At 38.5% G+C, this 14,512-nt stretch overlaps 1 protein-coding gene across 1 annotated transcript in view; it reads right to left on the bottom strand.

The window, feature by feature from the left end:
- The window catches only part of LOC145438136 (uncharacterized), a 146,095-nt gene that overhangs the window by 35,276 nt on the left and 96,307 nt on the right, over positions 1-14,512 (bottom strand). Inside the window, exons 42-44 of the mRNA XM_080315509.1 lie at positions 11,344-11,397; positions 9,514-9,567; positions 9,163-9,195 (exon numbers count right to left, since the gene is read on the bottom strand). Of these exons, the coding sequence (XP_080171635.1) occupies positions 9,163-9,195; positions 9,514-9,567; positions 11,344-11,397 (141 nt within the window). The remainder of the gene's footprint in view (positions 1-9,162; positions 9,196-9,513; positions 9,568-11,343; positions 11,398-14,512) is intronic.

Genomic DNA, 14,512 nt, shown 5'->3' on the forward strand with positions numbered 1-14,512 from the left:
TATAAATGTGTATACTTGTGATTCTTGTTGCGACTGTGAACAGCAGACTATTCTGTAGGTGCGAAACAGCGGTATGGAAGGTGTGAATAATCCGAACTGAAATTTGGAATTATTCAGATTACGTAGGAATCAACAGACAGCGCGAAAAGACTTGGAGTTAGAATAGAGAATGCGATCGGTGATTTGTCACGACTGAACTATGACGTCTTCATGTAGAACCGTGTGAGCGATCCCTATACCTGCAACGTTATCATGTCGCGTCTATATCTGATACGTTAACATGTCGCCGCATCCATAAGAATAACGATATATTGAAGTCGCACTCACCGTAAACATTAGGATTAACTCGAACCGGTCATATATAATAATTTGGAATATACGCATAAAGTAAGGATCAATCACGTGATCAATATACTTGATACATATTCAACACAAAGTACGACTAGGCCTGGGCAAAATCGAGTACCTAAGTCATTCGATTCTGAATCACGTAATTTGCTTCGAGTCGAGTAATCGAGTATCACTCATTATGACGTCACAACAAAATGTACTATGTTGAAGTCCAAACATGTACCTTTTATGCCACCACAAAGAACGTAATTCCTGTTATCTGTCGCATTAAAGATACTTTGGTATTTTCTCGACCATATCGATTTCATAGCACTGTTGTGGGATGATCATGACTTCGGAAATGTGTTATTTCCAGTTACGTTCGTAGCTTTGTACTGTGTCTGGTATGCAGAGACACGACCTATCAAGGTTTCAAGGCTTCCTCAGTGGAAAATAGTATCACAACTATAATTCTCGTCAGTAAATTAACTTTCAGTTGCGAGGACCGTATAATTTCAGTACTCGCAAAAATCGTCTTTTACTGCTCGACTCGAATCATTAAAGTTACTACTCGATTCAGATTCGAGTACTCGAATCATTGTGCCCTGCCCTAAGTACGACATGTCAACGCAACCTATACCTGAAAGTACGACTTGGCAACGCAGCCATGAGACACCACACGAGAGATGCCTATACCAGAAAGCACGACATGCCAACACGAGTTTCGAAGCCGCGTGCGAGCGGGTGCTATACCTGAAAGGGTTGCCATGTGACCACAAGACACAATAGCCGCATGCGAGCGAATGGGGTCAAAAAGGGTGGTCGTGCGAACACGGGTTTTCGAAGCCGCGTGCGAGCGATCCCTAAGATGAGAGAGAGGGTCCATAAGACACAATGGCGAATCATGACCGAGAGGGGGGTAAAGAGGGTTACCGTGCGAGCAGGACTTTCGAGGCACAGTGCCAGCGGGCCCATAAGAACCCCACCGGTTGACCGATCATATACACTATTAATATTTACCTTTGATGGCCGCACTTGCACCTCGGTTTCAGACTTCATTGATAACACTATTTGCCCCTGGCAATGTTCCATCAAATTTTTCGCGTGTCTGCGCGCCTGTGTGGTGCATTGGACAACAGTGCGCAACGACTAAAAAAACATCACTTTGGATTTTCTGTGACCGTTTCTGAGACCGTTTCAGCATTGCGCATTTGCGCACGTGCGCAGCTTAGAGGAAACATTGGTTACCATACGTCCAGAATTTCCCGGACACGTGCGGAATCTCACTGAAAAATCTGCGTCCTGGAGGAATTTCTAAATGTCTAAATGCCCAAATGTCCGGAATTTTGAAGGCTTGAAGCAGGCTCAAAAGTTTTTCGTAAATCAACATAAATAAAATTATTTTCCAGCATATTTATGCTATTCAAAATTGTTCTTCGAGCCACGCTCGGGGTAATGCAACGCACATTGATATTAGTATGGGCACCAGGCACCACCCTCGCCAAAAATGCAATCAAAATAAACATAAATAATCATCATTTACTGAGATAAGTCTGATTGTGATCGCAATTATAAGCTAAAGGTATATTCTTGAAGTAGGTCAAGGCCGATTGGATGCATTAGTGACAGACAGTGGTTCCAAATCATGGGGTCGTTCGCCTTTATCTGGGGATAGCGATGATGTTGGAAGTAATCAGCTTCCTAGGCCGTGAGTAAGTTTGGGCAGGCTGAATTTTTTAGTAATCAGCTTATCAAGTCTTGAGCATTGTCACGGAACATTTTCAAGTGGGAAATGAGGTCGCGACCATAAAAGGTTGGACATCACGGGATGTGCAATCTGCTGGTGCGTTTTATAGTAGCCTAATATATGGAAGTACTAATATCATTGACAGAATTCATACCTAAAATTTCACAGTCAAATGCATATAGTAAGTCCCCAACAGGTTACATCGACTACTCTATGGTGGGCCCAAGTTCAGTGCTTTTTTGGACTGAAGGGGGCAGAAAAAAATGTTGTTTCGGACCAGAGTTGGATCAATTGTAATTTGTAATTGAGCTGAATGTATTTAATTACATTTTTCAATGTAATTGTAATGTAATTGTAATTGAAGCATTTTTATTTTGTGTAATTGTAATTGTAATTTGCCAAAAATTTGCTCAATTACAATTTCAATTACATTAAATTGCTATTGAGACCTGACAAGCACGACATAAAATAATTGACTTATAATGCATTCTCTTTAAATGTCGACAAGGAATTTGGTGGATCCATTCGCGGAAGCCCTTGACTGCGCCCTTGCGGGCGAAGTTTTTTTTTAATAATTTTTACCGCTATGCTGGCCTCGGCTGCCATTGTATACAATTTTTAGATTACTAACCAACGGTTGGATTCGCAACACGCGACTCATGATTGAATACGCCGAGAAGCGAACTGGTGAGCCGGCTAAAAGCAGCAGAATTGATAGTCCCATAGCTGGCGATCCAAGCGTCGAAATTTGATATGTATGGTCCTAATCGAAAGCTAGTGTCGCACTGATTCCGCAATAAAAGTATATTTCCAGGCAATGGTACCATCCCAAAATAGTCGTGAAAGTCTGGGAATCGGCATTGTTCTGAACAATCGCTGGGCGTAATTGGTCATTGTTGTGGTCATGCCGCTGCGGCGCTCTCACTTTTCAGAACAGTCGGCCTGAAACGGCTATTTTGGAGCAGTTACATCGCCCTGACGAGATTTTAATTTTGTATTTTCGGATATAGTGCATCAATAGCTTACGATAAAGACCAGATGCATCAAATTTAGACGCTTGGATCGCCAGCCCTAGGACTACAAAGTTTGCTGCTTTTAGCTGGCTCTGCAGTACGTTTGTCGGTGCATTCATCCGTGACTCACATCTTGCGCATCTATCCGTGGGTTGGCAATCTACAATACGATTTCAGATCACGATGCTGCATCGTTACTTCGTCTGGTTAACTAACCAGACCACTGGATATTATATAACGTCTTATCTGACAAAGCACGGTTTTGTTTTTACTCCTCATCCTAATTCCTACGTCCCTCGATAAAAATAATATTATTTCTTCAATTATATACTATATACGCAAATCCAACACGTGCATATATTATAATACTTTTTTCAACGGCATACTGCACCCTATCCCTAATCCTAACCGATAGGAAATTAGGTAAATACCATTTTACATTTCCAATTACGTGAGCCATAATTACCGAACATACAAAACACGCTTATATTACGTCACAATGAAATCTTACATAGCATACTATGTACGCGCATAAACGCATTTATTACTACACAATCTGAACTAGACTTGAATTGTTGTTAAATACGACGCTACGGTTGTCAAGGAGCACGGTTGAATTTATTATTCAATTACATGTTCAATAGCAGCAATTGTAATTGTAATTGTAATGTAATTGAAGCATACAAGGAGGAATTGTAATTGTAATTTTAATTTGATATTTTTAGCATGGAGTAATTGTAATTGTAGCGTAATTGAAACATGCATGAAAGTAATTGTAATTGTAATTGTAATTGAACTGAAATAATGTAATTGATCCAACTCTGTTTCGGACCTGATTAAAACACATAAACAAATAGCCGCACCGACCTAACAGTAAAGCAGGGCTGTCAAACATAATCCTGACAGGCCAGACACGGCCCGCCAGATGATTTCATCCGGCCCGTGAAGGAATCTATTGCAGACCCTAGCAAGTAGCAATCACCAGAGCCCACATTACAGATGGCCCAAGTCATGACCTATGTTTCTTGTCCATTCCTGTATAGTGTATACCAGCGCGGCCAACCCGTGCCGCGAGAAGGATTTGAGTGGCCCGCGAAGTAATTCTTGAAATTAGTTGTAACACAAAAAATTAATAATCCAGGTAATTTATTGTGAAGTGGCAAGGCCGACTAAAATTTGATCAGCCTGACCACGGAATGTATGATGTAGATTACTAACATATCAGTTCCGACGCATTGGCGTAGCTAGGGGCCAGCCACATTTCCGTAGATCTTCGTATATGACCAAACAGGATGATATTTCGTGGCCGATTTATTAGACCTGGATATTTTTCTTAAACTCGCGATTTATTGTCTTTGTTTTAGTATTGGTACCCCCCTGAAGATTAAAATCCTAAAATACGTACAATTTACAGAATTGAGCCTGACTATATTCGAAATCATGAGAGAACGTGTCGTCGAACATGTTCTAGTCTGCAATGGCAGAAAGATGGTTGGCGATAAAACCTTTGCGCAAAATGTTAGACGCATATTTGCTGAAGCCCGAAATATTCGATATTAAATATGCGCAAGAACCAATTAGCCAAATGAACCTAGCGGTATATAGATTCGACCCACAATATTTGCAAGTGACATTATTATTGACCGAATACGTTCATAAACTTTTAGACATTTTTTGCAGCGGTTGGGACGTGAGTCCGTTGCCTAACAAATGGTTACTAACATCAAATGACCCGCGCATATGACAGTAGCCGAGTTCAGATACAGATACGATTGTTACATCACACCTTAAGGGCACAGACCTATTTTGCCCCACTTGCTCTGTAATATTATGAATAGGAGAGATTAAATCACCGTTTCTTTATAGTGCGCGGCTTTGAGAGAATAGACAGTGAAAGCTTGTTATGAGCGCTACCGGGGCATGCCCCGGTTAGGCATTCGCAAAGCGAAAACACAGAAGAGAATTCGATTTTCGCAGAGACTTCGCTATATAACGGCATTTATAAGCGAAAGGACAAGAAGAATACCATTTTCGCTGTGATTTCGCTATATATAGATTGCTGTGCGTCTATTAATGGTAAACAATTGTTATTGAACAGAATTTTAGGTGGGGCAATGCCCAAGTTGCCCTATAGGACGAGCCGCCACTGGTAATGTCTGAATGGTAGTTGAATGACAGATATGCAACTATAGAATAAATAAATATCGATTAGATATATCCTTGTAGTTGAAGAGGCTAGGAAACCAATAAAGCACAAACCCGTGGTACCATTGATGCGCATATTTAATAACGCAGGTCCTAATATACTCATGATGGGAATAATAGTCTGATTTTATGGATGCAATGAACACAGACACACCTATATCGAGGATTTCGTATGTTTTAGGCTTATTCTATAAGGGGCTAAGCTTCCACAGAAATGGAAAAAAATAATTTTTGTTGATATTCGTTTTATTAGATGTCATCTTTCATATAGTCAAGTCTTATAACGATTGTCACAAATTGGAATTTTAATGAGCCTATGTAGTCACCCCCCCCTCAAAAAAAAATACACACTTGTCACAAATCGGAATTTTAATGAGCCTATGTAGTCACCCCCCCCTCAAAAAAAAAAATAATAATTATTATTATTATGAACTCAGCTTCAACCAACGCCGACATCCGATTCGTTGGTCCCTACGCACGTCGCTGCCGATCGGCATGCCTTTGAGGATATGTATTGCGTGATCACTTATTCTTTCGTACCTTGAAAGTTATCAATCATTTTGAGGCGGGAAAAATTCGTATAATCAACATGAAAATTTGAAGGTTGAAATATTGTGGGATGCTCCATTGACTGAAAAGGTTTATTGTTGTTTATAAGTGGAGGGTTCCCCCATTATGTTCATCCAAGTCAAAAATTTGCAATTTCTTAGCAGTTTTTTTGAAGAAAAACTTTTTTACTTCAAATAACTCTTATTATAACAAAAAAACCTTTTAGGTTTGTATTTTGGAGTAATTGGAATCTAAAAAAGCACCCTTGAAAAATTTCACTGAAACATTTTGCCACAAGAATTTTTGCCAATATTTCTTTCAAAAATCACGGAAACGCGGTAAACGTCAAAACATATTCGGCCATTTCACACCAAATTTTAATCAAAGTTAGAATATCTACTGAATCACATTGTATGCAAATTTCAGAAAGATTGCTTTCCTAGTTTCAAAGTTATAGGTATGTGACTGATTTACCAATTCGAGGGGTAGCTTAGCCCTCAACGATGACTACTTTACCTATCTCCACTAAATAGTGTTCTGTAATTTCAAAGACAAAAATTCAGAAAACGTCAATCATGATTACCATACAAACAGACCAGTTTCGATGCCACTAAGTGATTTTATCACGCCAAAATATTTCAGGAATACATGTAGTGTACAAAAGAAATTGTGTCCATAATGCTCGTGATGTATTCACTACATTCTACCTGTATTTCGTGCACTCTACTGAACCAAACTGTTGTAATTTAAAGACGTTTATTTCATCTGCAGTTCGACTAAAATCGTGACATGAAAATTTTAGGCGGTACGGCCAGCTGAAAATTTTCGCATGTAAGTATGTTGATTTTTCGACTTTACTTACGGTATCTATGGTCGACGTATTTGACTTGTGGTTTTTAACTGCGGTGGTATCAAGTGAGTGCTACCATATTTGAAGACGTCGCTTACACAAGACATGCATATTAATAGCTACAACGTAGTGTCTATCATGAGCCATGGGGTAGGTATTACATTTAAATTGTTAAGCACCATTAGTAGAGGTCCTTGTGAAGTTGCTCAAGTTTTCTTTGGTCTGTAATCTCTGAATGGTAATTGCATCACAGGTCCGCGATTACAGAATACATGAAAATTAAAAAATAATGTATCTTTTTGATGGCGGTCTTGGAAACCAGCAGAGGCGGTTAGTCACGGAGTAATTCTATTTTTCGAAGCACTCAAGTAGTTTTTATATACTTGCAGTACTTACTATGGTAAATATAGTTTCCTACTACTTCTACTTTGTCATATTTTGTGACTTACTTACTTTTCGCTATTTACAGTTTGTCGAGTAAAAATAATATGAACTTCCAATAAGAGAGATGGAAAAATAGAAACCAAGACGGTGAAATTCAGGCTCACTGTTTGCGGAGAGTTCAGAATTCTCGTCATACTTCGCTCAAAATAAATATGGAGTAACGAATATCTTGCCACGGAAGCTTCGGTCAACATAATTTATTTAGCGGTTGTGTGGTTCATGTCCGCGACTTCAGGCCGTAACAGTTTCATCACAATAAAAAAGAGATCAGCCAAACATTCATAATAATACGATTTGCCATATTTCAGTTGAATTCTTTATCGTGCCAAGCGTTAATGTAGCATCCACTTAAACTTTTCCGTAACGGGCAGCAACTTATGAACGGGCGTTGTAATAAGGGAGGCCGCAATACCTGCCCGATTTCTGAAAGGGGTTCTTGTTGAAACAAAGGTAGAGAACTACTCTTCTATGGAAAAGGTCTCGTATGCATAACATGATGCAGTCAAATCCTTATTCAATTTAAAATATATATGATTGGGATGGGATGTATAGCAACACAAACCCCGATCTCTGCAGTCGCCGCAAAGATAAAGTTCCAGGTTTTGGCAGTTCCCGAGAGCATATTTATTGCTACTTTTCGAAACCTACTTACTGCATTAAGTAGCTTGCTAAAATAGCAAATTTCACTTCTACTTGACCTAGATTTGAGCTGATTAGAAAAGCACTACTTCCACGCGTACTTGAGCAGAATTCGGCATCGCTACTTTTCATTCTACTTGAGTGACCTTCTTCACTACTTTGGCCACCTCTTGAAATCAGTTACCCGTATGCACGTGATACCATCGATGTGGACATGCATTGATGCCATTTGTACTATCACGATCTGAGAAATGATTCGATTTTATTGATGTAACGAACTTTCACATAGCTATAAAAGAGAATTCGCCATGTTTGAGTTTGTTTGTTGTAGAAGGTAGGTCATGCATTTCGGCATGAAACGCCCAAGTTTGATCAATTTTACGCAAAAGTTCGGAAATCCAATCAAACATGATCACTGTGGTCCTGTTCAGGGAGCGCAAGATTTCGTTCAAATGTGGAACTCCTGAATCATATTCAAAACATTTTTACAGGGTAAAGAGAGCAACGTACAAGAACATATCGATGCGAGTAATAGGTATGCATACTTTCTGGTATAGAGTCATATGTACTGTCCTATGTGACTTAACGGCCCCATGAGAGCTTATTGAAATAATTAAACCGGTAAGTATCTGTCAATTACCGTACGTTGGTCACTATTTATATTGATGTATTCGTTAGCTTGGTACTTTCTAAGAAGAAACGTTCACACTTCGTTGAGCTGCTAGGCATACATAACCAAACATAAATTCGAATATTGATGTACTATTGATGAGCATGATTCAAAACAGTTTTAATACAAGCATACTGTTGAGACTCATTCTTTCTCTTCGCACTGGCTAAACTATTTCTGACCAGAAAAGCCGTAGAGCAGTGGTTTACTCAATCAGTCCAGTACATAACAAGGAAACAAAAAATTCCGAACTTTTGCCAGGTCTTTGTGTCCCTCATTGTCTCACAGATCACCCGTAGATGGGAACAATATCTGCAAAGACTTCACGTATAGCATGTAATTAACCATGCGCCTTATATTTCAGGACGGAAATAGTGATAAAAAAATCAAACTGAATCAATCCGTGGGCTTTGTTGATATATCATTAAACAAAATCATATTACACTCTAGAATATGCGCCTCATTTCGTTTTGACCGCTGTACAAGACATATTCTAAATATAGTGATGATGTCATGATCAATGACGTAATGTTCGGAATAAATATATGTCGTTGATTTAACTCTTTTGCATAAGATTGTTCATTAAGATAGTCGGAATAAACAGGCATAGCTTAAAGAATATTTTAGTTTAATTTAAATTTTATTTTACTACGCAATTCCAGTAATCCGTCGATGCTCTGAAATATATATTATTCCGAATTGAACATGCTCTTACCATTGGCAGCTGTCACGTTGATGACCTGGAGATCTGGAAGTTGATCAAAAAGTTCAAACATAGCCTCTGCCAAATTTTACGCCAAAAATGAAAGGTTAAAATAATATTTTTTTCTTCACTGCTCGAAGACATGACATCGCACTGATCGAGAAATCGCAAATTAATGATTATTCAGAAGTAAATTTGTGGCAAAATCGATCTTCGGGTTTCATTTTAAGTTGCCGCAAGAGAGAAGTTACATTCGTGGCAGTGACGGCGAAGATCATTCAATACGTAATAGACAGTCCGGATGAAATTTTGACGCAGCAGTAAGGATCATATGGCCCCCATGAAATAGAAATAAATACGTACCATTCGCTATAGTCCAAGAAATGTTGCTCAGGTTTGTCTTGAGAATTGAAATCTCTGAACATTGAAGTGTGGTCACATCATTCAAAGGAATGAATATTTGACATGCGATGGACGATGTGCCTATGCGATCACATTTAAACGATTATGTATTTACAGAGCAGTTCAAGTCATGATAAGGAAGATGAAAGAAGTTCTATTAATGTAATTACCTCGTACGTCGCACTGCATCGCAATTCGACAGCACGCCTTCTTTCTACTATATTCCAGTAGTTATCTGGCTTTGCCACAGACAAGTAGGTTTAAGAATATGTGGAGAATAAGTCAAAAATCTACGATTAATAGCTAAAGTACCATCTGCCGTGGTCTTCCTGTAAAATTGTAGGTTGTTTTCGATTTTTAATAACACAGTTTAAAATTTGGCTCTGTGATGATCGAAATCATCAAGTCCGATTTCGACTATACGTATGCTAGCCATGAAAAATATCTGACATATAACTCACAACTCATGGCTCAGTACAGCCACGTTATCGTAGCGGAGTTACAGTCGGAATATGGAGTGATTTAACCGTGTCAAAGTAAATAAAGCTCACAGCAACATATCGGTGATGAGTAGTGCGCAAATTATCTAACGTCACGATAAAATGAATTATTTGTCGTATTTGACGTACTTCAGGCTATGGGTTATAAAAACGTTTATCCTATTTCAAATCACTCGATCGAAATGCATTTTTCATTATATTCTCAGCTTCAGCAAACAGTCATTACTATCAGAGGGTTACCAGACGTCCTCCTTTAGGAGGACTCGTCCTCCTTTTTCAAGTTTTTCAAAATGTCCTCCAAGGAGGCATAAATGTCCTCCTTTTCTAGAGTTCGTCCTCCTTCACAGCTTTTAGAACTAAGATAATGGATAGATTCGAGTGAAAATGGGCATAAATGACGCTAAATAGAAAATTTGTGGTTCGGACGAAAGTGACGACCCTCTTTTTTAGTCAACCAACCACAAATTCGGGAAAAATTTATCAGTTTTTCCGGATTTGAATTTTGAAAAAAGTGTCCTCCTTTCCCGATTCGAAAACATGGTAACCCTATACTATCAACGATACATTTTCCGATTGGACAAGTTCCTACCGTTGGCAGCTGTCACGTCACGTCTGGAAATTGGATAAAAAATTCGAACTCAGCCTCCGATCAATTATGCGCTTACTTAAGAATATTCCGTTGTCAACTTTACTCCAAGACAGCTCATTACACAGATCGGGAGTTCTGACATTATTAAATATTTAGCAGTATTTCTCAACTCAATCAACTGGGGATTGCGGTGGTCTCTATTAAGAATTAAATATATTTACGCGTCATTCAATAAGTAATGAACAGTTTGGACGAAATGTCTATCCAGCAGTATGACTCATGAACTGTGAGAATATAAACTAGTACCCACCATTTGCTGTAGTCCGTTGAATATTGCTAGGGTTTTTCTTGAGACTCACTAATTCGGAACATTAATTTTAGTATGGTCACATGCCATTGAAATGAAGTGGGCCGATTTTAAAATTTGCACATGTGACTTGATATTCGATGAGTGGCACAAGCTTACGATCATATTCTTGCGATCACGGAATTGTCGGACTTTTGATTTAATGATAAAGTATATGAAAAGACATTTGTTAACTTAATGAACGTGCACGCGTCCCCACATCGTAATAAGATAGTCTAGTGCGTTATTTTCCGTCTTCCCTAGCAATTATCCGAAGTAGTCACTGACACATATACGTGTGAGAGATTCCGAACCGAGTAATTGAGAATTCTGATCTGCATTGATAGTTCTCTTACCATTTCCTGCGGCCCTTTTGTAGAAGTGAAGGTCTTTTTCGACTCTCAGGACCGCTGGATAAAAATTGGAACACCGTTGAATAGGGGTGTCAAACTCAAATGTGCTGGAGGGCCAATGCACTAGATTTTGATGGCGCTGAGAGCCACAGCATCAATAATATTGGTATTCAAAGTCATTCCAAGTAGACAAGATTACCTTATTTGACGGGCTTTGCAGACTGAGATTCAACACCCATCGCGTGTTTGAGGCAATCGAAGTGAAGCTTAGGAAGTCAATTAGAATCATTTCGGTTGCGTATCGTTTCCGGTGTAGTTTTATTTAAGACATTTAAGTCACCGGTGGAAAACGTCTGGCATAACTGGAATGACGTGACTTTACGCGGGCACAAGTTTGCGCGGCCACTAGTTCGCTAGTTTAAATTTCAATTCTAATTCGGAGCCCATTTCCAATAAAATATCATTGCTTCGACGATAAAATCCTGATGTTAACATGTTCTCACCGTTGGTGGTTGAAACATTGAGGATCTGGATAGCTGAACATTGATTAAATGTACAAGATTAGACTCTACTAAATTTGAAGTAGAAATTCAAAATAGAAATTATTACGATCTCAACAACGAGAAAACCACTTATCATACTGCTCTGAAAATCTGATATTAATGATGTTTTAACCAGAGGTGGTCAACGTAGTCAAGAAGCTACTCAAGTAGAAGTAGAAGTAGCGACGAAAATTTTTTACTCAAGTACGAGTAGAAGTATTTCCTACGCAAGCAACTTGAAACTACTTGAAGTAGAAGTAGAATTGACTGACTTCAAATCTACTCAAGTAAGTAAGTAGTTGTGCAAACGATCGTAATTCGCTCGCGGGGATTGTCAAAAGGTGCAAATTAGCTCTGCGAAAATTATAGCGAGCTTGATTCATATCGATGAATACCAGCAGGTATTCGATTTTCGAGAGCATAAGCATTCGTCCGCATCATGGGATGAAAATGATAGTATTGATATGGAAATGCGATACTTATATCCTCTGTTTAATCAAATAGCACGTTTTAGAAAATATCATGGTGTGGCGCACTCCCCCATAATATAGGGCCCCGTAGTTTAGTCGAAGAGCAATACGGAGAGGTTGTATAGGATACGGTGTAAACAGTCTAAACACTTTGCGTGATTAGTAAACGTGAATATATAAAAAAAAAATGGTAAGAAACGTGAAAAATATGGTGGATCGTAAAAATGCCATATTGTGTAGCTTTATTTCCGGAAATTAAAGGCATTACTACACTTGCTTTTATACTTCAACATGTATGTTATCAAGACAAAAGAAGTGATATTACTTACGACTCAAACTATATGATACCGGGAATTGAAAGTGAAATATAAATACTACTTCTAAAAGCGGAAAATGTATTTCATGTCTTTAGTTCAGAATGTTTCAATGGTGGCATGCTAAAACAGCTCTTATTACTCAATGCTAAAAATATCAAATTACAATTACAATTACAATTACTCCTTGCATGCTTCAATTACATTACAATTACAATTACAATTACTCCTTGCATGCTTCAATTACATTACAATTACAATTACAATTGCTGCTGTTGAACATGAAATTGAATAATCATAAATTCAACCGTGCTCCTTGACAACCGTATCGTCGTATTTAACAACAATTCAAGTCTAGTTCAGATTGTGTAGTAATAAATGCGTTTATGTGCGTACACCGTACATAGTATGCTACGTAAGATGTCATTGTGACGTAATATAAACGTGTTTTGTATGTTCGGTAATTATGGCTCACGTAATTGGAAATGTAAAATGTTATTTACGTAATTTCCTATGGGTTAGGATTAAGGATAGGGCGCAGTATGTCGTTGAAAAAGTATTATAATATATGCACGTGTTGGATTTGCGTATATAGTATATAATTGAAGAAAAATTATTATTTTTATCGAGGGACGTAGGAATTAGGATGAGGAGTAAAAACAAAAACGTGCTTTGTCAGATAAGACGTTATATAATATCCAGTGGTCTGGTTAGTTAGCCAGACGAAGTAACGATTCAGCATCGTGATCTGAAATCGTATTGTAGATTGCCAACCCACGGATAGATGCGCAAGATGTGAGTCACGGATGAATGCACCGACAAACGTACTGCCCTGCAGAGCCGGCTAAAAGCAGCAAACTTTGCAGTCCTAGAGCTGGCGATCCATGCGTCCAAATTTGATGCAACTGGTCTTTATCGTAAGCTATTGATGTACTAATTCCGAAAATACAAAATAAAATCTCGTCAGGGCAATGTAACTGGTCCAAAATAGCTGTTTAAGGCCGACTGTTCTGAAAAGTGAGAGCGCTGCAGCAGCATGACCACAACAATTAGCAATTACGCCCAGCGATTGTTCAGAACAATGCCGATTCCCAGACTTTCACGACTATTTTGGGATGGTACCATTGCCTGGAAATATACTTTTATTGCGGAATCAGTGCGACACTAGCTTTCGATTAGGACCATACATATCAAATTTCGGCGCTTGGATCGCCAGCTATAGGATTATCAATTCTGCTGCTTTTAGCCGGCTCAGCAGTTCGCTTCTCGGCGTATTCAATCGTGAGTCACGTGTTGCGAATCCATCCGTTGATTAGTAATCTAAAAATTGTATACAATGGCAGCCGAGGCCATCATAGCGGTAAAAATGAGAAAAAAAACTTCGCCCGCAAGGGCGCAGTCAAGGGCTTCCGCGAATGGATCCACCAAATTCCTTGTCGACATTTAAAGATAATGCATTATAAGTCAATTATTTTATGTTGTGCTTGTCAGGTCTCAATAGCAATTTAATGTAATTGAAATTGTAATTGAGCAAAATTTTTGTCAAATTACAATTACAATTACAATTACACAAAATAAAAATGCTTCAATTACAATTACATTACAATTACATTGAAAAATGTAATTAATTACATTCAATTACAATTACAAATTACAATTGATCCAACTCTGGTGGTAACACTATTCAAAATAATGAATACTACGACCATTATACATGATTCGTTCATGGGATATAATTATCGATGGATACCGCCTCACTGAGCTCTTACAGTCATGATACAGAAATAAAATTGAATTTTGTAGACGGTTAAGACCCGCACGCGACACTAGGCGTCGTAATTCATTG

The sequence above is a fragment of the Botryllus schlosseri genome, chromosome 4 (genome assembly GCF_051294905.1).
Source record: "Botryllus schlosseri isolate E-star chromosome 4, Bs_hap1, whole genome shotgun sequence".
Lineage (NCBI taxonomy): Eukaryota > Metazoa > Chordata > Ascidiacea > Stolidobranchia > Styelidae > Botryllus > Botryllus schlosseri.